This window comes from Amyelois transitella, chromosome 20 (genome assembly GCF_032362555.1).
Source record: "Amyelois transitella isolate CPQ chromosome 20, ilAmyTran1.1, whole genome shotgun sequence".
NCBI lineage: Eukaryota > Metazoa > Arthropoda > Insecta > Lepidoptera > Pyralidae > Amyelois > Amyelois transitella.
Window position 1 is genome coordinate 6,041,577 of NC_083523.1, and position 26,965 is coordinate 6,068,541.

The 26,965-nt window shown below is 38.4% G+C and overlaps 1 protein-coding gene across 3 annotated transcripts in view; it reads left to right on the forward strand.

Moving 5' to 3' along the window:
- Positions 1-959: 959 nt before the first annotated feature.
- Positions 960-26,965, forward strand: part of LOC106131666 (neurogenic locus protein delta) — a 34,518-nt gene continuing 8,512 nt past the window's right edge. The window contains exons 1-4 of one of the 3 annotated variants that reach the window (XM_013330836.2): positions 960-1,269; positions 8,508-8,807; positions 19,886-19,946; positions 25,974-26,231. In XM_013330836.2, coding sequence (XP_013186290.1) covers positions 1,222-1,269; positions 8,508-8,807; positions 19,886-19,946; positions 25,974-26,231 — 667 coding nt within the window. In that variant the 5' untranslated portion in view covers positions 960-1,221. The other 2 variants (XM_060950050.1, XM_013330837.2) reach the window with 2 other exon arrangements.

Sequence of the window (26,965 nt, forward strand, 5' to 3'; positions counted from 1 at the left end):
AATCAATATTATTCTTTTGATTGGATGTGTCTTCCAAATCTCGTCTTATTTTACATGTTTGATTTATAGTTTACATCAGTGAAATAGAATAAAATATATCTTCAAATTCAAATTCAAACTTTTATTTGCATAATATGAGGTCAACAAGGTCTTAAATTTATATGTATACCAGATCTTCATATTTACCCTTTCAGATGTTGCAAACATTTATTGTGTACAAGTAGACATACAAATTAAAAATCTTGTAAAAAAGTTCATAATTAACTGTGTAATAAAGTAGGTAAGTAATTAATTTAAATAGGTATGTTATACAAAAATTTACAGTTTTTTGGTCTCAACCAAGATGCAGCGGTGATCAGCGCTCGTTTCATACACTTTTCATTAATGGTGGTTTTACGCGCGTGCTTTGCTTAGCTCTTTAGGAGTACCTATTATGTATTTTTAACTACCTAGACGGAGATAATGAGTCCATTCATTCAAACATTCGTAGATCAGTTTACATGGGCGGGTTAGGTATAAACTGGATAATTTAGTTTGCTTTATGAAGAAATCAAAGATCCAATATTTATCAAAACAAGTTCATGGTTATTCAAATAAGAATGCCTCGTGTTTTCAGCAACTACCTATCTGTAAAATATTAGAATGAGTCGTTACTCATTCTAATATTTTACGACAAAACATAATCCAAGATAGCATCAGCAAATGCCTCTTTAGAAACCGCATATTGCTCGATTCTTCTCCGAAGTTTTTACATATGGGCACGTGTTCGCGTACACAACACAAGACGCCTGTTTTCCGTGTATTTTCTGGTTGGCTGGCAAAGCGGGGCGCGGCGGGCGGCGAGGAGCGCCGGCCGGCAGGCAGATGCGCCGTGCAGCGCCATCTCTGGACGGCCACCGTAGCGCTCGCCAGGTGCGCGCTGCCTGCCCGCTCCCGCACCCTCAGTTTGCGATCGCGCTTTGACATGAACACACGTAGTTACGGCTCCTACACATCGCTACACGCGACGCGCGCGTTTCGAACGTAGTGTACTCCCGCGACCGGTTACTTTGCCGATGAGCAACCAGTGACATCTCGATTGTTGTGCTGTGTGACTTGAGTGAAACGCTCAGTGCAAATTTGTGCGAGTGATGGATTACTGCGGATCTGTAAAGTGCTGACGACCGGCGGGCCTTGGACCCGACATATATGCCCCGGCGCCGCTAGCCTGGCTGCGCCAGCATGCGCGCCCCCGCGGTGCTCATCGCCCTGCTAGGGTTTCTACCCCAGGTACTGAAACCGACACCAAAAACCGCGAATTCCCTTTTGTTTATGTTTCACACGTCTTGCCAAATGAAAGGTTTGCATTCGCATAGATCTCGAGTATAAACATCGAATACAAGCCGGCGGCAGTAGGCGCGAGGTCGTTCTGCATTGCATTACACGAGCGTCACTTTCCCACGAGTGCGCCGGCTTAGCAGATTGTCCTGGATATAGTTAGGAGCGAGGGTGTAGGTTAGGTGAACCGCCGGAGTCGTGACCGGGCGCTTCGCCGGCCGAGGACTCGCTTGTGTGTGTTCAATACGTTTGCCGAGCAAACATAGACGAAGTAGGTACATAGTTATAAAGAAAGTTCAGGTTTTAATACGGCCGGCGCGCGGGGTCAGCTAGGTCGCGAGCCTCTTCGCTTTAAAATTAGATGCATTCCGAGCCTTCGAGACGGAGAAGTTGATGCCCAAAGAGGCGAATCCGCGACGGCTGGAGAGACAGGAATAACCGCTCCAGACGACTGAAGGCGAGATATTTCGGGCAGGGTTAGTAGTCCGGTCTAGTTAACACCGCGGAACCCTTTCGTTTACGGACTGTTACTAATCTTTAGTTAATCGTTGGCAATGTAAACAATTAGGTAACTAATTGCAAAGTAACATCCAATCAGAATACCTTCAGAGATTTGCGGTCATTGCCCTGTGAACTGGCCAAGGTTACTTAAGGGCTGTTCCCGGCTAACTTGAACTTTGAATAGATTCGTGCTGACATGCTATCGTACGTACACTCTTTCTTTTAGCATAACAATTAACCGCATAACTTAGTCGATTCGAACAGTACCTACCTACCTATAAATCAATCAATCAATGAGTTTTGTTCATTTTACCTACTATCAATCGGTTGAACACTCAGCTACAGTTGTTTATTTATCTTAGCAACAAGAACATAGGTATGGTAACATCTTGATTTACATCGGGCTTCGTGCATGATTAATCTAAAAATCGATTAATTTAAGTCTTACCCATGAAGAATTAATAGAGTATATACCTACCTTCCTACTAACATAAAATACCTAGACAGATAGGGAACTACGTGGTTCCAAAATTATTGTTTACATAATTCATTCATAAATTCATACTGATATCGGAATTCAGAAACATTTTTCAAACTTGTAAAAATGTCAGCATTTGATCCCTTCAAAAATGCTAGCCCTCAATAAAAAAATCGATACTTAGTCGAGTTGACTTTTTTGTTCTCCCGCATCGTTTTACTAGTCTCCAATAGCAAATTGCGAGGGATCTATCCCCAACGTATGCGTTTGCGCAGGGCAAACGATCACTTATGCTTTTGCATTAATGTGTTCGCAAACGTACCGTTATTAACAAACACCAATGCACTGCACATACATACGAATATTAAAAACTCGTTCGTGTGCGACGGTGTGTCGGGATCGGGAATCGATTGGCCATCACGAGGTTTATCCTTTACATTTTCGTACCCTTGTATCATCTCTTTGTTTCAAAGATATGAATTATTTTACTGTTTTATCACGCTAGTCAGGTTAAAGTAAACGTTTGTCCATAATCGCAGCATCTCATAGTCGTGACTAGCTTGAGTATCTTCTATATTTATAGTTCGTGTGTATGCGTGTGAGTTTTCAAGGCGCTATAATACATTATGAATGAAGTCGCGTTGTTCCATAAAAAAACGGTATTTTGCGCACCACCACACCAAACAGGTTTGTCTCGCCCCGGGGCTGGTCCTGTCTACGTGACGATCATCGTGCATTGATGTAATTGTCCACCGATCGGTCCACTCGATTCTTTATACTCGATAGGCACATCCGCAGGAATCGGTGTCCGCATATTTTTACTTTTTTGATCCCCACGTGCAAGCAACCAGTGGCATCCCACTTAGCCCTTTCTCAGATCGCGTTCGAAAAACAAATTGCGTGATCTGATCATTGAAGCGGTGGTCGGAAACGGCATCGGAAACACGTCTGCTCCCGACCGCAATAATAATTTCCAATTTAAAATAAATAATTCACCTGACGGTTGATTTTCTTCTTGGTAGCGTGTGGATCGCCGAGAAATTAAGGATGCAATCGTTTACGCATTCGTGCAGTTGTATATCTGATGCCATAAAAAGGCATTATTATTAATTAATTGCTTATCCATTTGTGTTACTGAACGGCAACTGGTAACATTCTATTTCTTGATTAAGTACAGGCGTCTACCTGACGCATATCTAGGACATAACATGTCATAGCTCGCATGGAACGTTAAATAGTGTAGAGCGTGTATGATTGCGTTATGATTTGTGATATAATCGTATTCGGTTGGTATCGATATTCGTGTTAGTCGATTCGCTGTGTTCCACATAAGCGCAGCAGGTGCACTCCTTAATGCCTCTTAAGACGAACAGCATCTGCGTTTTTCATAATTTACTCTGTACACGATTTCTAATTGCCTCCACGATGATTTAAAGTTCAATTCGGTGTCATGAGTTGGTTGTCGCTGTTAACTGGCTGCTTTAATGGTCGGTTTTATTGCTAGAATCGTCATAATAAACTTAGTACACACAGTTATTTTACACTATTTTGTTTGTTAATATATAATACCTAGAGTTAATTACAACGACATCCCATTAGCTATATAATTTACGAAAGAAATCCTCGTATGTGTAACGGCTTTATTTTCTTTGTACCTACTTGATGTATTACGAGTACTTTCCAGTATAACTAGATACAATTTACATTAAATGCCAGACCCTGAAACACCTAAGTACAATACTCGATTTCACAAAATTTTCTCAGCAATCAAGATAAATAGTCCCAATGGACATACCACCTGCCGTCTCAAAGTCATTTCGTATGTAGTCGCACGGATTTTCACAATAGCACAATAATAATTAATCGTCATATGTCATGTTAGTAGCAATAAGCATTTAAGTATGTGAAACTCCCTAACGGTCGGTCTTACCCTGTTATAATTTTGTCCATTGTCCAAAAAAGGTTTTTGTTCTATGAGAACCGACTCAATTATAAAACAACTCTGTACGAAATCCGTATAATCGTTGGTTTTAACGGCTTAACTATGAGAAACGTCTCATTGTGTTTAGGAGCATGTAATAGTATGTAGAACGTGCTTCTCCAAATCACAAAAAAGAACTCGATACAAACAAATAATATGTGACATGTTACAAATGACGTGCTCGTCACAACACTATGAACATCTATTGTCGATGGCTGACGTCTCCGTTCCTTTTCACTTAGTGTTTCTTTCAATTCAATTTTATTCCTACCGGACGTTAATTACAAGGTAAAAAAGCAAAATGGCGGCCAGGATCATTGATCAGACTGATTACGCAATGTAGCCAAACTGGATGCACTGGGAAGTCGGGACTGTTTCATAAATAATTTATATAAGTATCCAGTCATATCTGTAAATTTATGTCTTAGTTGACAAGCAACAGTCTTAGAAATAATTCACAACAAAAAATTGATTCATGTCACTGACTATAAAAAGAAAATAAATAATACAACGTACAAATTCCAAGTGTAAATCGAATCTACATAATCTAAAATCATAAATCGGAGTATCCATCGATAAAAAATCGATTCCAGTTAGTGAAGATTTATTATCGAATTGCGTTTCGTAATTTATTATAAGTTCATTATAATTCCGACAGTAACCTTCTAATTTAAGGTTCCATTGTTTAGTGTTGACTGTCTAAGTTATTAAATTCCTAAATGGGTAAATGTGTCAGGTATGCTGGCGTCTGCGTGGGTTTCAAAACATTTCAGGCGTGTTTCGGAGATGACTAGGGCTTCTGATGGCACGTAGGTCGAAAGTTAAGGCCGATTTGACAGTTATGAATACGCAAGCGCAAACAAACGTGCTAAATAATTGCCTAATGTGGGTGTTAAGTGCAAACTAAGTAATGGTCGCACATTAATTACACATTTCGCTTTCTTAAGTTTTAGAAGTTGTTATTTTTATCATCTATTATCGCTTTTTGAATGAATATTTACCCATTTATTAGATAAAGCTAATCACGGAGATTTCACATAATCTAACAATTTGTCCGTGATTCGCTCGAAAGTGCAGTGATTTACTGGTCGTTTCTACCTAATTCTCTAATTCTGGTTTCATAATGCAGCAATTGCAATGAATTGCGGTGCAATACATGATCTCATGTACGCATTGAAATTATATTTCACGTCGAATGTTCACCCTTTTCAACTTTTAATTTTTTGCATTACTGCCTTCAAAGTTTTTTTATTTTGTTTGTTTATTTAGGCCTAAAAATTAAATTTTGTGGCATTCATTTTATTTTCTGCCAAATGCCAATCAGATGAAATTTCCTGAACTCTCTCTCTCAACTCGAAACACATGAAATTTGGTTCTTTAATAAAATGCAGTTACGTTTTGAAAACAATAAATTAAGGTTGGTTTAATTTCCCTTTACATTCAAATAATTTAAATATAGGCAAAATTGTAAAACGATTCCTGATCTAGCAATAGGATAGCATAAAACACGACTCTGTCTTCACCGCGTACACCGACGCACGAAATCCCAATTCGCTTGTGCAACACGCTTAAATAACCGCAAAATACCTTATTATGCGCTTTCCATATAAGTTCCAAGCAATCTATGGCCTCTGCAGAGTATTACGATTCCCCGTTAATTTCAAATTCCAACCTCGAGTCGTATGTTTCTTTTGTAAAAGCGCAGCTGCCAGAAGTTAAACAACAAAGAGATCGCAACTTTTGTCGCACCAAACCGAATTTCTGTATGTTTTGTTCCTTTTAAGAAGAGACTCCTTTAAAGACATTCTTTGAAATGGGACTCTCCTTTGTTGCCAATCCGTATATAGCAGACCTGACATATGTCCCCTCTTCTGTTTAAACTATTAGTAGAGACCAAATTTAAAAACTACTAATTTGCAGAGCAATAAATAATTTCACGTCTTCTATTTTTAAAATGTTACAGCTTCGCGGCATGTGTTCAACTGTAGAGTGCGGTAAAACGTAATCAAAATAATACTGCCTACTCAACTGACTGATAAAAAAAAATCATACGTGGATTCTAAATTTAAATTTTGTATTTGGAATTAAATGCACTGGCCACAACGTCGTTCTATTAAAAGACTGTTTGGGTGTTTATTTTAACACATTTCGCGCATGTACTTATAGCGACCGAGATGAAAAACATTCCCCTGTGTTTCATTATTTGTGTTATTTTTAGACTTGCGCTCAACCTGCCGACTGGAACGAGTGTTTACTCTGTTGCCTTACATACAATGGTGTTCAGTTCACATTATTACTCCTTATTATCTCTTTTTCTAAATATGGGCCAATAAAACAAAAAAAAGGAAACTATTAATATTACATTTGTATTTAACAAAATAAACGTAACATAGACAAAAAATCACCCAGGTCACTACCAACATGAACATAACTGAAATAAGTTCCTGCTGTTCTTTTTTCAAATAAATTTAATGAATGGTCAGAGACAAATGCTAGTAGCTTTTTAAGCGAAGCTCGCATCAATCAGACAGTCATCGCGTCAAACAGCCTGAAGACATTTTAAAACACAAATTATTCGGTAGTCCGTAAGTATTATTTAATTGTTACTTTGTAGCCGGCCCGAGGCTAGATCTTCCGCCTCGCATACGTCCGACAGTATTTTTTTTTACCTTATAATAATATTATTACAGAATCGTAAATTTAAGGCTTTTTTGTAAGTATTAATTAATTAAAGCAATTTATTTTACGGTAAGCCACAATCCATCAAGATCGATGCTACTATAACTCGTATAAACAATACATCAACAAAAAAGGGGATGTTTAGAGTGTCCGTACGTCGTTTTTTGGTTCATTTTTTGTGCCGCACCTACCTGGCGTTTGTAACCACGTAGATGTGTGAAGAGGAAGAGTTCTGTCTTGCTCTGTTTCTTACTGTTAGAAGGAGAGGCTAGCTAGTTTTGCGCGTTCAGTTCGACGTCTGACAACCCCTACAGTCTTGGCAGGAAGTCAGTGAAATCTGGTGTATTTTTTACCGCATTTATGTTTAAACGGGGGTAAAGGTTTGACATCAGACTCACCGTCGCTAAACAGATAAGACACCGTCTTGAATGGTTCATTGTGCTTAGTTACCTTTCTCTCAGTAGACTTATGACAGGTTAACAAGATAAATCTGATTAAGCGTGGGAATTCACACTTGCTTCCTTATTGTTTTATTAAAAAAAAAGAGTCGAGACAAGTCGATCCGAGTGAGTTATCGGAATCATTTCATTATTCGTATCACGTACAGGTTTAATGAGGACCATAGGAAACACTTATGTAAGTAATTTATTATGGCACACTGAAACAAATTATCAATTAGATCGAAAGCAAGCAGGAAACAATTTTTTTTATTATTATTATTCGTACATACGACGGACGCACACACCTCCACGGGTTTATTATAAAGGAGTCCGGTAATGATTTGCCAAGACATGAACGCCATAACTTAATACTACCACTTCCTTCCGATGCCGTATAAATACGATTTCAATTCTACGAACATAACTTTAATATTTAAAAAAATATCGATTAAGTATGCCTTACAAATTCAGTTCAAGTAATAGAGAACGTAAGATGCTTATTTATTCATAATATTCTTAGGTGCATTCTCTTGCGCATGCATTAGCTTTGAAACTAGTTGACCCCTCATACAATACGACCAACTGCACATTCTTTCATTAATATAAGGGTTATACCACCCTGGGGGCAACAAAAACAAGTTATTATTATTCGTAGACGGTAAAAAACGCTGTCTATTTTAGTTGGACTACTGCTTATCTGTCAACAGATCGATTATAAATTATTGGATTTTAGTACTGGCATGTAGTGAAATTGTTGAGTCGCGCGTTAGTTGTAATTATTGTCAGCCTTCCTATTTCAAAATTCACTACATATATATGGAATAGCAGTGTTCGAATTTTAATTCAGGTTAGGGGTGTCACTGCGTGCAGTCACCCCATATGAGCCCGCAACCCCATTTTTGACGACCTACATAAACTGTGTCCAGTGAGACCGTTAATGTCTCAACGGGATCGATCGCTTGGACAGTTGTGCAAATAGTTTGTTTGAGGATTATACATCTTGGGGGTGTTAAAAGCTGTACTGCTGTTTGTTCTGTCACTTCAATATTGATAAATTGCCATAAGCTTGAATTACGATCTTCTTTTAATATATTTTTTTCTTTTATTCCAGGTGCTGACGTCTGGTTCTTTCGAACTTAGGATAAAAAGTTTTACGAACTCACTGGGTAGGTTAAGTAGTGGGCAGTGCTGTGATGGTTCCTCAAGTAGTGATGCGCCTTGTTTGGCGCCGTGCAGGACTAAATTCCGCGTGTGCCTCAAGATTTATCAAGCTAATATCGATACAACGTCACCGTGTACGTTCGGTGATATCACAACACCAGTGTTGGGTGGAAATTCATTGGATGTTCCCAACCTCAATGTGGAAGGATTTAGTAATCCCATCGTGTTTCCCTTCGATTTCACGTGGCCGGTGAGTGTTTTTATTAAATATTTGCTTTCCTAGTACTAGTTATTTAATGATATATTTCAGTTACGTAAACAAAATATACAACACATCATTAATTTTGTAGCGTAAAATCAATACATCGTAAAAGAAGCATTAAGTAGCAACCCTACGTTAATAAATCAATGCTGTCAATGTTACCAACATTCAAATTCCAATAATCCAAGCGCAGGCCAGTGTGAGCATCTCATTCGCCGTAAATAATAGTAAAAAAGAAATTAAGGGATTCTATATTCAAATTTGACAGAAGCGATGACGATAAGAATACTTGATGGTTTAACGAGCGGCTGTGTGGGACGATTACAGCGTTCAATAGTTCATTTTTAATTAATTATAAAGGCGCGTTGTTTATAGCTAGTAACATTTTATTAAAAAGAGTCCATCAGTACCTTAGTGAACCTTCAGTGTGGCAACGTTTTCATCTTTGTCGATAAACCGAAGAGGTCTAAATCGTGATTCAATATTGTAATTACCTGTTATTTATTTACAATGATTTAATCTATCTCTCAAGGATAATGGACATCTTAATTGGAGCTTAGATACTGTTATTTCGCTAGCGTCAATTGTCTATAGTTTACTCAGCCCTCGTGTGGTCACTCGAGGTTTCGAGCACTATTTGTATTTTATTTAGCGGCCCGCTTCAAATGTTGTACCGTCTCGTAATGTTTGAGCAAACAATCGCTCCTAAGCCCGGCCGCTTGCACAAGCTCGGACCATCTGGAGAAAAACGTGACATTTGGTAACTAAACGAACCACAGAGCCATGAACCGCAGAAGAAATTTAAGACTTTTCGGATCATCATAGATACACGTCCGGGATAGGCTATTCCGAATGAATAAGCACTAAATTGAAACTTCCTGCTTAATTTCACATGGACGTTTCTATTGCCACGCATATGTTGACATGCGATCAATTGAGCGAAAGTGACGCGAAATAATCCTCTCTATCAAATTTCAAATTTGACAATTTGAGCCCGGTATGGTATCTGTCGAATTTACGCCATATGTGATACTGGCGTTCTTGTTCGCGAGATAACTGTCTCCCAGATGGCATTGATCACCCATATGTTACACGGAGAATCCAAACGGATACGAGTACGTCTCTCGTTTCGAGAATGTCGAGATATCTCCTTTGTTAATCGTGTTTTTCTTACCTAGTTAAGCCATGCGCTTCTATCGGCCCCAACGCTGTGCTGACTGGGATTTTTTCTCACAATGAGGTCATCGTCGGCGCGAGAAGTGCCTGTTTTACGAGGCATATCGCCCGTACTAATAAATATGAACCACGTAATGTACTTATTATATGAATGCTCGTTCCGCGCTTTGCGTTCGTGACTCGCAAGGCAGGTGAACGGAGTGCTTCGAAAGACTAGCATCGATATTGGTATTGGCGTTCGATATTCGAAATCGAGACGCGTTGTCGACGGCCAGCATCACAATATTTTGAAACATGACTCCGCGGTCTCGCGTCCCGCTAACGGTCCCGGTTGTATTACAACCCCGCGCAGGTAATTTAAAACGCAACTGCATCCGAACTTTTTATCTGATCACTCATGAAATAAATCGGTGCTAGGCCATGCCTGCACGGAGATTTGACCCCGCCGATAATAGGTCATGAGCATATTAATATTACTGACAACATCGAACAGTAAAATTACAAGTAAGCCGGCGCGCGCGTTAACGATGCATAGAAACGATTTATCATACAACATTTAAAGAAAGAGATGGCTCACTCCAAAAAGAAATCTCATTTGTATTCAGTCGCTCGGCTCGGCGGCGGGTTTCATTTATTTTACTCTTAAACAATTTGTGTTTGTAAATCACAAGTTTAATATTGTAATGCGTGGCTTTGAGAAGCCCGTTACGGACGGATGTCACAAAGGTGAGAGCCGGATTATGTATGACGGACGAGACTTGGCGGGTACCGAGAACTTAAATGCTACGAGCAGGAAGGTTAATGGTACGGCTGGGGTAATTACAGCGGCGGCGAAGGGGTGGTTTACACCCTACGAGCGGGCCCATTCAGCAACTCGAGGTGGCGGACCGTTATAGCGTATTTTTAACATGAAACTATGTTGTTATTGCACTTATGCAACGGAATTTAAAGATGCACCTGCAATGCCGAGAGAGCGCAAATGTCAAAGTGTATTTCCGCGCGCGCAGAACCGGTCCGACGCCGTCGACGCCGGGCTCCGGCTCGACCGTGAACTATACTTTTTATAGATCCACCATAGATCCGTATTATATGATATTACTCATCTACAATACCTCTCAAAATGGCCATCTCTATTGTTATGTAGGTGAGATAAATAATGATGCACACTTAACTTTTTGTCGTTAAGTAGCAATAGTAACGACAATCAATAAGCAAATAAATTCATATATCATCGGTATTGTGTTGGTAATATTTCCTGAACTGATGTTAAGAAAATAAAATTCAGCAAGTCATTTTCCCACAACGGAAGGTCGACATTGAGGCACAAAAACGCCACTAAGTGCGGCCCTCCACAACCATGGCCCGGATTTAGGGCCGTATTATTGACAAGTCACTTCTTTTACAAATTAGCATTTAATTCAATGTTTTGTACCTTAATAAAACATTTTGTTGATCAAAGTGTATTTTTTTTTACTTAAATGTAAATGTAAGTAGGTAAATGCTGCAAAAATGATACTAGCATGTCATAATGTCCGTTATTAATTTTAAACAGTTATAATGAAAACCAAATAAATAATTTAAACCTTTTAATTAAAGATTCAATATATAACTATTGTTGTTATTCGTTAGTTTATCCTATTCCCTGTAGATAAAAAAATCTTAATTAAAGCAAATAAGCGCAGTGAATCTAGTTGCGCATATTTGTCATTACTTATGCCGAAAGGTCTGTGGCCATCCGACCGAGGTAAGTTCATGAGCTGCGCAAGCGCATCTTTATAAGTAGGTTTTTGTTTCTATTTTTTATAAAAAGTAACTATGTAAATCGTTTATCTTTAAGGTTTTTAAGGGCTTTTATTTTATAACCGGCTTCTTAAATACAACTAAAATTAAACTATTATGATTCAATAAAACAGTAAAAATTTTAATAAGTAGGTACATACTCGTATCTAGGTATATATAATAAAATGTGTATACATATTCAGAAACATTTTTGTGAATTATTTATGGACAGCTACACAGACATCTTTACAAAAGCTCAAGTTGCTTGATTAATGTATTTGTGTCATTTTACCAAGAACCGCGTGTGTTTATTGTAAAACAAGTGGAGTAGACGCAACGGCGTAACTAATTCGAGAGATTGTTACTTATTTTGCATGTTTCGTAAAAGTTTCACGCTCTAAATACTGGCATTTCAATGAAAGTATGGAACCGCCTTGGTCGACCATATGTGGACATAGTTGTTTAGAAATTTCATCCCTTTAATATAGATAATTACTGGAAAATTAAGCTAAGTCGTTAATTTCGTGTTATAATTGCATTGAGTGATTAAACATTGAATTTAAAATAGGGTTACTCATGAAATTAATATCGAATTATGCATTTTATATGCCCTAGTTCTCGCTCCAATCAATGAAAAACAATGCATGTAGCCATTAAGTCTTCATTATTCTTATATATTCATTAAAAAGTAACTAAATGAAAATTGAAAAACTAGGTAGTAAAAAAATTTATTAGAGTGCGAAATAGGAATACGCGTTCTGAGAAATTAACGTTGCTGTGACGTCACGTTTGATTCGAATTTCAAAACAATAGTACGGTAAAGCACGCGGTGACGATCTACTGCCGTTGTCGATGCATTGTCTCGTGTGAACCGGCTTTTCTTGCGCCAGTAGCGGCTTCTCAAATAGAAAGTAATTAAATGATAAAATGAAATTCCTATCTAGTAAAGCTATATAAATAGAATTCGAATCGCGAAATGCAAGAAATCGAGTCGAGGATGTAAATCGGCAAAAATAATTGCATTCGCATTGTTTGTTACTGGCCAGTTTTATTACATAAAGTTTCTACTGCAGAAAAACTGAACCTTCGCACGGATCATCGAGTTGTTACTTCATAGTCGGTAACTCTATACTCGGACGCCGTAAAAACTCCACACTACACGACTTCCGCACTATTTTTTTATGAAAGAGAGAGCTCTTGGTAATTTCCTTTATTTCAATCCGCTCGCGTCGAGATCCTCTTAAAATACTTACCCCCACATCCGCTTCTTTTAATAAGTCTACCGAAGCTATGGAATGGAATGCCTCACTCGATGCTGTTCCCTCTCAGTCTTTTATCTTCGTCGGTCGGCAATTAATGTTAACAAAAAAAAAACATCGCGAATGAAATTCCCCGTAACAGTTGAGAGTCGAAACAATACCACTTGTAACACAATTTCATAAGTTTCAAATTTAAATAATCGGAGCGTGTATAATTAACGGATTGCATTGTTCGCAGTCAATGCACAGGTATTCAGCAACCTATCAATTAACTCGCTGGCTTTTTTCTAGTTAATCCGCCTAAATAAACTTGTTATCGTTACCGCACAATAGACCGGAGAGACAGATAATAATACGCCGTCACTCGCGGCGCTAAAATAACAAGACCAATGAAATCGCTAACCTTATACTAAATATTGATTAGTCACTAGATAAAGAAAAGCTCATTATGGAATGAATAGCCAGTTACCATGTGTTATTACAAGCCGTCTCGGGCAGCCAAAGAAAACACTCCTTTTTAAAATGGGTGTTCGTTTACGGTCAGATTCCGACGTTTTAACTGCGCCTCTCTAACATTTATGAGCGCTAATAAAATTGTTCAAAGATGCCGATTTATTATGGTAGCCGAATGTCAATTTGTGGTCGTATTAATACTACATGCGAGAATATAGCGATGTCAATCAGAAATAGGCAAATTTGAAATAAGAACTTACGTTCCATTCCTTTTAGTTATGTCGTCATTTCAGCGGCATTCTCACGTACTGCAGGAGCGAGATGGGCCCTCAAATCTGCAATGATGAAATTCCAAACATTCGACCTGGCTTTATTCATCACACGCGCTTCAATTCTAGGAACCGTGAGTGTCGGTGTGAGCTCTTCAGCGGCGCAAATAAATCGTCGCCATTTTAGTATGGGAGGTGCGCCGGTACTTACGTTCGTATACTCCAACAAATTTATGAACGTGTCATAGGCCGATCATGGCTGGGAACCTCCGCGAGCAATGTGACGTTGTGCGATGACTGACCGCATTTGATGTGTCGGACACTTGGTAAAAACTTCGTAAGTTCTTACGAATAGTTTCAAATAAAATAAGTGTAAAAACCTTCATTGGGTTAATGTTCTAGTTAAAGCTTTATATCAAAATTATCCATGTAAGACATTGGTTTTCGCAATTTTGGCTATTTCCATTCGTCATTCCGTGTCTAGAATATGAATTCTAATTATCTATATGTGATATTAGTCATCAACATACGACCTCCCAGTTTTACTGCTCGCGTATGCAAAACAGATTTGAAAAAAAATAGAGATCATATCAAGTAAGAATCATGTCGAAACCCGAATGAGGCTGTACACGTCATCTTCGAATAAAATCCGGATGAACTGATCATGGGACTGTTTATTTTTAGTGCGGTTTCGGTTTCAACGCGTTACCCTTCTCATGCTTATCAGATCTACTGTAGATCGGACCGTCGCGTCCTCTCCCGAAATTTGTTAACTTTTATTTTTAAATTTCGAATATCCTTCATTCAAATCGTTCCGTTGTTTATGGTCGACATTTTCATTTTTGGAATTCTCCAGCGGCCCGTCCGGGACGAATGCCGCCGATGCCATGTGAAATTAAAGGTAGCCTTTTCGTTTTTCACTTTGGCCCCGATTTAAAAGTCCCGAATTCCGTCGTCGAAGTAGCTTTTTTCGCGATGATTGTAATTGAGGGCAATAAATTGTTAATGTCTGACTTATGTGTCTCGTATACTACACAGACCGGTCGTTAGCGGTAAAAAAGTGGTTACGTCTGTTTTAATGTTTCCTAGCTGCGTTTCGTAAAATCGTCACAGATATAAAAGTATAATATTTCGTTTTAGTTACGAGCTGTTTCGAATGTTAATGTTTCCCGGTAATGCGGGCTTTGTAATTAATCCTTCTATGGGACCACTAAACAGTGTGTATATTTTTACTCTGTGTCCGATACCGTGAAAGTAAAGCCCATGCCAGGTAACTGAACGTGGAAATGTGAGTTTATAACGTCTCAATTTTATGGTTATTTTTGTGAAACGCGCCTCTAATTGCTCAGACACTTGTTTAAGTAAGTAATTAAACAATTGTTCATCTCTTGCGAGATGATATTATTAACTTTTCATCATTTGAATTTCGAAGATTGTAATGGTGTCAAATTTTTGTACTATCTTATTCAATTACTGACCTTTTTGTTTATTGAAGGTATCCTATTTTAAAAAATATGTATGAGACCGACAGACAGCTTTTTCGCCGATTCAAATTTGAGGAATTATCACAATTATTATGAAGTCATAAAAGGCGTAGTGACTCGTAAAAACTCAAATATGAAGCTATAAATCTTCCGGTAACTATCTCTGTTTGGCGCATTTCCAAAATTATTATGCTTCGCATGATTTAATAGAGTTTTAAAAATGTTAATGCCGCTTAGAAATGTCGTGAGTAAACAAAAGTTTTCTCTTTGGTTAACAGAATTAGTACGGAGCGAAAGGTCATACATATTGTAAGTGTACATCTCATTTTGTCGCGCGCTTACACGGCTGAATTAAAGAGTTGTTTAACCCATGGATGTGAGTGACAGTGTCATGGGACTACTACATTCTTTAGTGTAATAGGCCATAGTCGTTTAACATGAAACTGTTTAACATTCTGAGTGAACGCCGCTGGTATTGACGCCATAGAACGATCGACCTGGATGATGACTGTATATATTTATTTTCAAAGACAGTATCCCTTTCATGAGATACTGATTCCAATAACCCACTTATTGTAGGTAACTAATTGACCCGTCTAAAACGCACTCAAATTATAAAAAAGAAAACGAAATGTTTAGTAGTTCTTGAATCATCTTTGCAAAGCAAATAAACCAAAAAGTCTATTGAATTCGTAAATGGTATAAAATGCTTATTTGCAAATATACTTCTATTCTGGTTTTGAATGTGAATCACGGGTCAATGCTCCCAGCAATCGGAGATGCCAAAATAGAAGGAGATAAACTTAATTAAAAGCATTAATAATCAGAATTAAATGCGCTCAGAACACTTTAATACCGAAACACGTTGCGCCTTATCTGCCCCGACATATTAGAATTTGCATATATTTTTAATTTGACGTATGTTCTTAGAAGCCACTTCGACATGCCCGACATCGGCGCATACTTCCAACAATTAATAAATTTAAACCTTATTACATGCATCGTAATGTAAAAAACCATACAGATGCCCCGCCGTTGGGATGTAAATGAAAAAAAACCTGTCAAAAGCAATGTTACCACACGGCAAAGTGTGAAATATGAAATCACGACTCTTCCACTTACCCGGGTGTTTGTGTTCCAAATATTTTCTCGTGTCGAAACTCGAAAGCGAACCACGGTAATAATATCTTTTTGTGATGAACTTATATACTTTCGATACAGTACCCTATTAACCGTATCGTTAACGAATGTCGGCCTTTTCTATTTTATAGTTGGCGACAGAAAATATTTGTCCACTTTTTGTTTGTAAGCAAACTTCACAGTCATGAACCGAAAACAAGAACAGACGAGTCTACGACATCTGTTGCGATTTCTAAACATTGAAGTAATAAATGAAACAATGTCTGTCCGAAACACATGTCCAAAAATTCCAGAAAGACACCTGATTATTGCTTTGTTCAAGCAGTAAATCCCAAACAAATGTGCGTTTTGTTGCAAGCCTCGAATATTACGTTCCGTTCCCACGTATCCTTGTATCGGGCTTAATTAATAACGAAATAACTTCGAAACGAGCTCCGATATGGAAGTAGCCTCTTTAGGCACCCTCATAAAACGATTATCAAATAATTCCCCACCATTCAGGCTGCACGATATCATTCTATTGCCTCGTTTTAAATCTTTTATACAATTTAAAGCATTGAGGGAAAAAAAAACTATAATGGAAAAACATGATTATTGACTTGTAATTTCATCAACCAAGACTCATTTTATTTTTTACTAATGTCACTACTTTTTGACTTATTACAGTGAAGTTCATATTTTTTAAAAATTACCAGTAAACTGAAACAATTTCAGAACATTACATTGTATAGATTGTTTTACGTTTTGTTACAAAATTAGAACACAAATTGGTTGATTGAAACATTGACGTACTTGTTACATTATTGTTTGTTTAAAGTTATTTTTGGTATAACTACTGAAATAGAGGCAGTATAATAACCCAAAACAAAAACAGATACTGTTCCATACCTATTTTTTTTTTATGTTTGAAGTCTATTCTTTTTTCAAACTGAGGCGTCAAAGACTTGGTCTCTTCTATTGAGGGCTAGATCTAGGCTTGTCCAGACGACTTTAAAAGCTTCGTACGGTATCAGGCTTAGCTCGAAACATATATAAACGCTGCCTGCGCACGTACAGCTACGTCGCCGCTTTTTATGGCTGGCTCGAGAGCCGTGGGAACTGGCATATACTTAAACCGGCCACAGCTGACCAAAATGCGTTCTCCATACACGATTAACAAATCAATACCCTGTACAACGCGCCATATTTGAACGGCGACAATTCGTAATAAAAAATATTTTGACTGTCTTCACTCCCAAGTCCTTATTTACAACCAGTTAAGCTTACGATAAAGGCCTTTTTTAACTGATAATGGTGTACCGACGGCTCAAATTTGTTCAATCGTACGCGGCAGCCTGTTTAGTATTCAGCAGCGCGATAACGCGTCCGCTTGTATTGTAGGCGTATTTAACAAAACTTATTATAAATTCGTCAAAACTCAACGTATCGAAAGCCTATAATGAGAGTTAGCGAGAAAAAAAGGACGGAAAAACATTCACTTTTTTGCCACGAGCCGTGTGAGGTTCGAGAAACTATGATTTCTCGGATTGATTTCTTGCATTGTTCGCGTGTATTAGTTCCTATGCAAATAGTGCATTGTTCATCCATGCAAATGATGTTTTCATTCATCAAGAACTTAATTGACAACGGCGACATCTGTCAGGAAAAACTGAATCACTCCTTAAGAGTAGTGGCGTGATCAAATTAATGTAGTGACCCTTCATATCCGTCGCGCGCAGCTGCAGGCGACCCGTGGCATGCTTATTGTAATTATAATACAGTCTCGGATTCCCTCCATCCGTCTTAAAGACGTCACACGCCTTTGCTTTGATCAATAAAAAAAACACAGGTCAACTGTTACGCTTATAGATCTTATAACGGTAATAACAAGTCTATGGTTACGCTATTCAAAATTCGAATTAGGAATTCTATCAGCAGGTGACTGCACTGCTCTGAGATGAATTGAACTAGCGATTAATTTGCAGGGTGCTTATAAGTTATTTCGTAAATGTCATTTTTTTTTTAATAAAGTCTTATCTCCAGCCTAGATTTTTCAATGGTTTACCAAAGACAATTAACAGTGTAGTTTCCGAAATTAGTTAACGACTGCTCCCACGAGTGTCTAATTAAAGAGCGATGATTACAAAATAAAGGTCGAGATCAGAAGGGCTCGTTTCTCGAGATGTGGCAAAAATAATGAAAGAACGGAAAAACCTGTGCCTTAATGACTGAGAAATAAAAAAATATAATACTTAATTTGAATGTCATCCTTCTACTATGTATTTCATTAATACGTACTTAGAATCACCTTTTAGGTTTGTGAAACTGAAGATCAAATCATAAAATAAATCAAAGACAATAAAAAAAAAAACTTAATAAGGATTTAAAGAACATCCAAAAAAAGGAAAAATGTATTACTAAAAATAAGGATATTTCATGCAGTCTTTTTCTGCGTTGTCTGTATTTCCTTAGGACCGGTTTGCGCAGTGAAATTTCATAAATGGCAGACTAACCGCAAAACAGTCCAATTTTCGCAGCCTCGTACATTCGAAGTTGAACTCATTGATAACTCCAAGGCGCCCATAAGGTGTTTACCTTTCCTTATCTTTTGTAATCGATTTTCGACTGCCGTTTCGCCTCCTTATGTAAACATCGACAAAATGTCAATAGCTCGATATCAGATACGCACTAATTCTCATTTTTTTTATAAAGCCACGGAACTATTACATTCCGTATCGGGTATGAACGAGCCGCGTGCGTTAACTCTGTATATTTTTAGCTTAAGTTGAACAATTCGCGACCATCTGCCCTGGTTCACCTGTCTATCATGTTGTTTTTTTAATTTACAGGCCCACATAACATACGCGCTAAATGACAAAGTGCAATAAAGGAAATATATGAAATTCTCAACTGCCAGTGCTAAAAAGGATATGTCATTGATTGAATGGTCATGAGAAAAAAGTTGCGCAACAATCGCTTGGAATTATGTTTGTGTGAATTTCTTGCATAATAAGGAAAAGAAAGTTTTCCGTTTTCAAAATTTTGAAACTTCGTTCTCATGATCGCGCTGGGTGGCCTTAATTGAGATTGTATTGATTTTATTATATTACTAGAGGCCGCCCGCGACTTCGTCCGCATGGAAACCCTATCAATCCCGCGGGAACTCTGGGATAAAAAGTAGCCTATGTGTTATTCTGGGTCTTCAGCTACCTACATACCAAATTTCATGGTAATCGGTTCAGTAGTTTTTGCGTGAAAGAGTAACAAACATCCATACATCCATACAAACTTTCGCCTTTATAATAGTAGTAGGATGGATTGCGTTGTTATAATAACAAATAACACACTCGAGAAATAATGTCCTTGTTCGAATCTGGATCGTATCTTCATTTTTATTGATTATTATTTATTGTCGATTTATTGCATCACCATAAAAATAAGTTGAATGGTTTTCGATTGTCTAAGGCAGGGAAGAAGCCTACTCTCTGCGCTAAGCACTCTATTCTAACATGAATTTTCTTTTGCAGGGCACATTCTCGCTTATAGTGGAAGCGTGGCACGACACGAACGATACGTCGAGATCTGACGGTAAGTGTCTTCTTATACTAATACATTTATAATTACGATAAATACTCATCAAAATCGTCCGAGCTTGTAAAATTCTAAGCACGTAGCTCACGACTCACTCGCATTCAGGTTTCACTGTAATTCTGGGTGTTTATCGTGCATTTAACGGACAGTATGTATATTTGAATGCTCATATTATCATATCGTGGAAGACAAAAATGTTCCCATGGTGTGGACGATTTGCGTGCAGGACACGCCGCGCCGCGCGTGCCTCGCCTCGCAATCGTACTCGTATTCTAATAAACGCAGCCTTCTGTAGGACGAAAATTTAGTAGAAATGTACTAATGTATTCCGATGGCCGTTGACCGCTAACACGCGTTGTCGAAACGAGAAATAGGCGAATCGTTCACACGCGAACGCAAATAAAAAGCTTAAACTTATTACGGATGCCATGTGAACGAATTACTTGAGATCGGTATCGGTAAATCCATCGGTTCGATCGGATGCGACGACAGTGCGGTGCCCGCATGCGACATGGCGTGACCGAAAAAATGATGCCGAATGAATTGCGGCCCCGTAAATACATCATCGTGATAATTCACTTCGTGCATCGATACGCGACTACACCACAAAAACGTCCCGACCTCTACGGATTATGATTTAGGAAATTAAAAAAGAAGGAGCGAAAACTGCTCGCGCCGCCCACTCCTTAATTAGATTTTCATTCCGCTGCACTCTGACCAATATAATTACAACTGCTGACCGAATCACAAAAAACGGTGATTTACTGAGAGATACGGCGAGGTGTGTCTACGGTATGGTACACCGAAAATCATTAGTAGTGGATAGCTGAGTATATTTTTAATATGGCGGGAGCGATGGGCGGCGCCGGGCACTACCGAGAAATGTTACCAACAGAAATCTAATCAACTGTAATAACAGGTTACACGGACGCCGTTTGTTCGCTCTCCTCCATCTTAAATCAGAGAGTCAACAGATCTATCGCTTAATAATATCTCGAACGCCGCACATGTCGTTAATATCGCACACATTCAGCTCACAAATTTTTGATTCACGTACTCGTATTAGGCATAGTTAGGTGCATGCTGCTCTTATTATTTTTTATTAGCTTTTTTGAAGTAAATTACCGAAATGTATAGTTACGTACACGAGTATATCTTCTGTTATCTTTATAGTTTGCTACTAACTGGCCTAATGCTTAATTAAATCACATACGGTTTTTTTATCTAATATCCAAACAGCTGCGTACTAACCGTTGCACAAACTCATCTCTGCGTTCAATTTTCATACCGAGACATTGATCACAAGAATAGAGGCACAAAGAATCCAATATATCATTGAGAGATAAACAAGCGATTGTCGACTCATGGCGTATAGAAATTCTCGTGCTAACAAATACAACAATGGTAAGAACGGCGATGCTGTCTCCTTCACCGAAATCTTTTGTGTCCGGGGAGCAAGGCCGCACCTGGTCGCTAACGGACCTTTGTTTACTCGCTGGTAAAAAATACGAACCTCCAGAGGGAAGGAACTCCAAGTTTACACTTCATCTATCGTCGTCGTAGGGCTTGAGATGGATAAAAAGCGCGGAAGGCGCTCCGGAAAGTACAATTTATGATGTAACAGGCTCCCAGGAAGCGTCGCCGACAGATGCTAAGCACATGCTCCGCGCTCACGTCTACGTGGGCACACTTCCAGTGTCAGCCGTTGTTTACGGCCCGTCCTGTTTACGATTATGGCTCTCCTGGAGAAAAAGAGCGTGTGAAATGAATCGATATGATTCGTAGAGATAATTATTCGAGAGGGCCGAGTCGCCGGAGGCTGCGCTACCGCTCGCGCCGCGATGCGATTATTCGATACAGTTATGTTGTGACGGCTGCTTATCTCGCCATCCGGCGTGGACTATTAGCCAATTCATTATCTAGCTCGCTGAGCCTTCTGTGCGCTTCTCGGAGCTCTCCTTTATGATTACCAGCGTTAATTGGCTTTTACAAAGGTTAAACGCACGTCAGCCTGAATAACGACTACATTGCACAATCCTCCGCATTCATCTGATTCTCCGCGCGGAACGAAAATGCCAGTTTTCTCACTAAACAATGGGGAATTTAAAGCGGCGCGTCCTCCGTGTCGTGTTGCGCGAAATCTCGAAATCCCTTTAGCCATCGTTTGTTATTCTCAAACTGTGCACTCGAGTGGATAAGTTATTTATATAGACCAAGCGTTCGCAGACGCGGCTCGAGAGCGTGTTAGAAGTGGACAGTTTTATAAACAAAAGGAGGGACTGGTTGTGTACACAGTCCATTGATGAGATGACCGTTTCCCACAGCGCCGGCGGCGGACCGGCCGGGCAGGTGGCCGAATCGAGAGGAAACCGACACGTTAACGATGCCTCACCTGCGAAAAGTCGTCGAACCTCGCAGATCACCGCGTCACCGATTTCGATTTCGTTCGACGCCCACAGCCACTAATTAGAACGGCGATCCAGTTTGGGCGATCGTTCGTAGTTCTATCTAGTGTAATGAACGAGCCGACATCCGCCGGCCCGATTATTGATCGATCGATCATCGACCGGAAGCGCTCGCGTGATGCATCCCGTGTTTCCCTAAAATCGCATTCGATATTCGAACGCCGAAATCGGCCGCCTCCGATAGCGGCTCAAATTATCTGTTATTTCGCTTTCTTTTGTTTTTGTTTATCGTTTCAATATATTCTCGTTTCGGATGACCTCTGCGCTAATAACATGTTATCTTCAGCACGTACCGGCCGTTTTTCTTTAAATGTGTTATTTATTTGTGAATTGGAATTATATTAATAGACGCGATAGTCGGGTACACCTTCATTTAATATCGTTACGGCACTGAATTAGGATGATGGCTGTAATTTGTGGGGTTCGAGGCACTATGGATGTTCTATGGAGAACAAAAACGTAAGGCGCTGGCAATTTAACGGAAAATTGCTTACCGAGTCGAATTAGGGCTAACGCTGTAGTTGAAACCATACATGTTTTCAATTAAAACTATAGCAATTAGATCCGAACAATAAAGGCTGTAATTTAGTCGGGATATTAATCAGGGTGTTGAATACCTCGTATTTTACTGAGTCGACAGCCCTATTACTGCAGAATAGTTTAGGCTCGGGCAAAAATTAATAAACATAAAAATAACGATTTTATTTTATGTTCATAAACTTATTTAGTACAATCAAAATTCAAATTTACTACTACTGATTCATATATCGACAATACGTATTAAAATAATTTCAATAAGGTTACAACAAATTTAAACAAAGGTTATAAGGGGTATGCAGAAGGAAGTAGGTATGTAGAGATCGTGGCAAGTGGAAAGAGGACCCTCCGGGAAAGAGGCGTGATTTTATGTATGTATATATGATATAAGGGGTAAATTGCTGGATTCTCTTTGTGCTAGGAGAGGCCCTTAAACAAAACAGGAAACAATCTTTTCACAAAAACGTGTAACTAATTTTATCGATAGTTTATGAAACCATATTTCTCACTAGCCCATCCCTACGAATGCGCGGTTGCCATAATTCTCCGTTGCACATGCAGCAAATTGCACACAGGCTACATTTCTTTCCCACACATCATTTTTCTAATTCCCGCACAGCGCACATACATAGTTGCTTCGGAATACAAAGGCAATTTGACGCGAATCAATTATCTTTTAGACCACCCGGGATTACATTCACTTTCCTGAAAATATATGTCTGTATATTTTAAAAAAGAAAAGGCACTCGTAATATGTAACTGAGCTTCTGCCTAAAATAAAATAAAATAAAATAAAAATACAAATCGTTCATCAAGATTCAACCATAGTGTATTAGTACATAACAAAGAAAACTTAAAACTATGAAAAACATTGTCATTTTTATTAACTTCAATATTAGTGAATTTTTTGCAGGAAAAAATGACAGGACTTTGTTAAATTCCCGCGATAACAGGTAATGATGACTTTTTGGACAAAGACACATGTAAAAGCTTTGCTTATAAATTCGATTAAAGTAATACAATCAATCCGCTGAAACTCGCAAAGATGAGAAATATTTTATTTACACACATTAAATCTTATTTCCCGCTACGCCATCTTAATTTGATCTTTACGATCTTCAATTTATCGATACATCGATACCTGTCAAAATCCCCATGCCCGTACTCGCCAGCTCTGACGATGCCAAATCGGTATTCGAAATCGAATACGAGTCGAGAGGTCGAATGTTACGGACGAGGAATCGACTCCATCTTTGCCGCTACAGCCAATTAAACGATTATACATTCTTCATTTTACTCGGCATATTTATTACTATTTCTGAAACAGTGTACCTTCGAAATTTATTGGATACAATTGATATTTAATTAATACTACTACTTGTTTGTATACTAAGTTTTCTCTCAATATGTTTTTATTTCCATAGCGACAGTTTCTCAACGCGTGCTGTGAATTAATGTTGCGATTAAAACAGAATATACGAATAGTAATCATATCCGATTTAAGACTCGATGGAATACCACAGTGAGATAAGTTACAACAAAACGAAGAACAATCGTATCGAATACCATACGCCACGAAATTAGTCGGGTATCGATCGTTTTTATATCCTTTTAATTTTGTTTCGCGTCTGGTTTAATTTTATCCCAGTCGGGATTACCAACTTAGGAATGTACCGTCAAGCAACAAGAGTAAAAAGGTCTATACACGAGAAATAAATAAAGGTAGGAACCATAGAGGCTGTATAGCATATTTCTTTTGTCTTAGGTAGAGCGCGCGCAGTCAAGCGGGATCTATGGTCGTCGGTCTCGCAGATTAAGCAAAGAAATCATATTTTTTATCTAAAAAGTCTGGGATTGAATCTTAGAAATAGTTTTATACTTTGTGATAAGGTATCTGAGGCGACTGGCCTGTCGACTTTTAGTAATTAAAATCATTGAAGCCATATGTCTCGTGACTACCTAAGAACTATCACTATAATCAATAAAATAAGCAACCGGATGTGCACCATGTAAGATACATAATTGAAAAAAAGAAAACAAAAAATAAATAATTGATTGTTGAACTCCTGCGCACGCTCGCGCTCTATAGTCTATTCACTCTACAGAACAGGTCGGGGCAGAGATTTCTCAGCGTGCCTTTCGGTCGCCACTTACTCTGATGAATGGACTGGCAGTTTTTACTTTACAGCTCAGTTTATGTCATAGATGTTTAAAAAAAATGTGTGAAACTATAAGGTCCAAGGCGGTATGTGTACCATAATATGTTATCTATTTAAAATAAAGAAATTTATTTAAACGTATTATTTGTACTCGTAAATGTAAGAATTATTATACGTTCTTATCTGTTTAAGTGTAATTAATTTCCACAACTATTTTCTTAGTTTTTGAGAACACTAAACTGATTGTTTATCTACAATTTTTTTATCAAACCATATAACTTATATCTAAAGAATTTAAACTATTAATCAATCGCCACGGACGGGCCGAATCAAAACATTGATTCTCTTACAATGAGATCTCACGGTCCAATGCGGGCGTCAAACTAACAGGTCAATTTACTCCGAACCCCTTTCCCACGGTGATAAACAAACAGCCTTAAAAGATATTAATCTAATTAATTATCCTGCAAAAGTAACCTTTTTCGGGAAATGCGTTATTTGTTAACGCATTTGCATGATAAAATCAAGATGGTGAACGGTGGTTTTGCATAGCAACCGCAGCGCGCCTTGTAAACTATAGATATCGTAATGTTATCTCAATACTACAAGAAATCACCATTTCTATAGATCTCCACAATCCAGTATTGGGCGTCTTTTGTTTGATGAAACTCAATTTTTCACTTCATAAAAATAAGCTTTGTTTGTTTCGATTATGAGTGTAATTTTTTTTTACACTGTTCTAGTTAGTCCAATAAAAGTTTTTAATTTTAAGCTTTATTAGTTTTTTCTTTGTTCCCAATTCCAATTATTCTATAATCCAAGTTTCTCTTCTAGCAATAAAACACCTCAATTCTCAATTCCAGACACTCTGATCGCGCGAATGACCAAGCAGAGTATAGCGGACGTCGGCGGACCCTGGGTGGAGGAGGAGCAGCGGTGGGGGGGTTCCGAAGGGGCCCACCTTCGGCTGTCGTACCGGGTGACGTGCGCTGCGCATTACTACGGCTCCGGCTGCGAAGTCCTCTGCAGACCACGAGACGACGGGTTCGGCCATTACCGATGTTCGCCTGCTGGGGCTATAGTGTGCTTGCCCGGGTGGACGGGGGATTACTGCTCGAAACGTAAGTTCTTTATTTAAAATTATCTATACTTTATTGACTTATGGTAGGGGAAGTAAATTTTATCAATGATAGTGGCTATGATTTTTTTTTTTATTTAATCAATGGCTACACAAGCGAGGGGCTATATAATTAAAATTTTAATAATTAGAATCCTCCTAAATAGTTGGTCGTTTACAAAACCTGACGATGTGATATAATTAGTTTTGGCCAAAATACCACAGTCGAATACTCAGTATGAAACTATGATACGTGCAGTAGATAAATCAATCCACTGTTTGAAATCATCTCATCTGTTTATCAACATTGCCGCAATGATTCGTAAAGATGTTTACACAGCGATGGGAATCCTATCGTGTGAAGCCGGACTAAATTCCTCATTCCATGTCCCCCAAATTACCTCTTCCTCATTTAAAGTTATGGGACAATTCGGGTGACATCCATCCTAACAATTTAGGCATTAGCGTTAATTTGTTTGCGCAAAATCTCCCAAGTATATTTAAGCTCCTTTTTTTTTCATTTCTTTCTAAATATAACCAGTATGAATCTTTTCAATATTATTTATGAAACATGTCGCGAGCTTTTAAAATGCATTATTTATCTCGCAGCAATGTCCATACATCTTTGATTTGTAGTTGAAAAAGTTGATTTATAACGTTTTTATTTAAAATTGTCTCAATTCCATGATAAACGATTTCAAAATGTCACTAATTTATTAACGTTGTCTTTTTATTTTA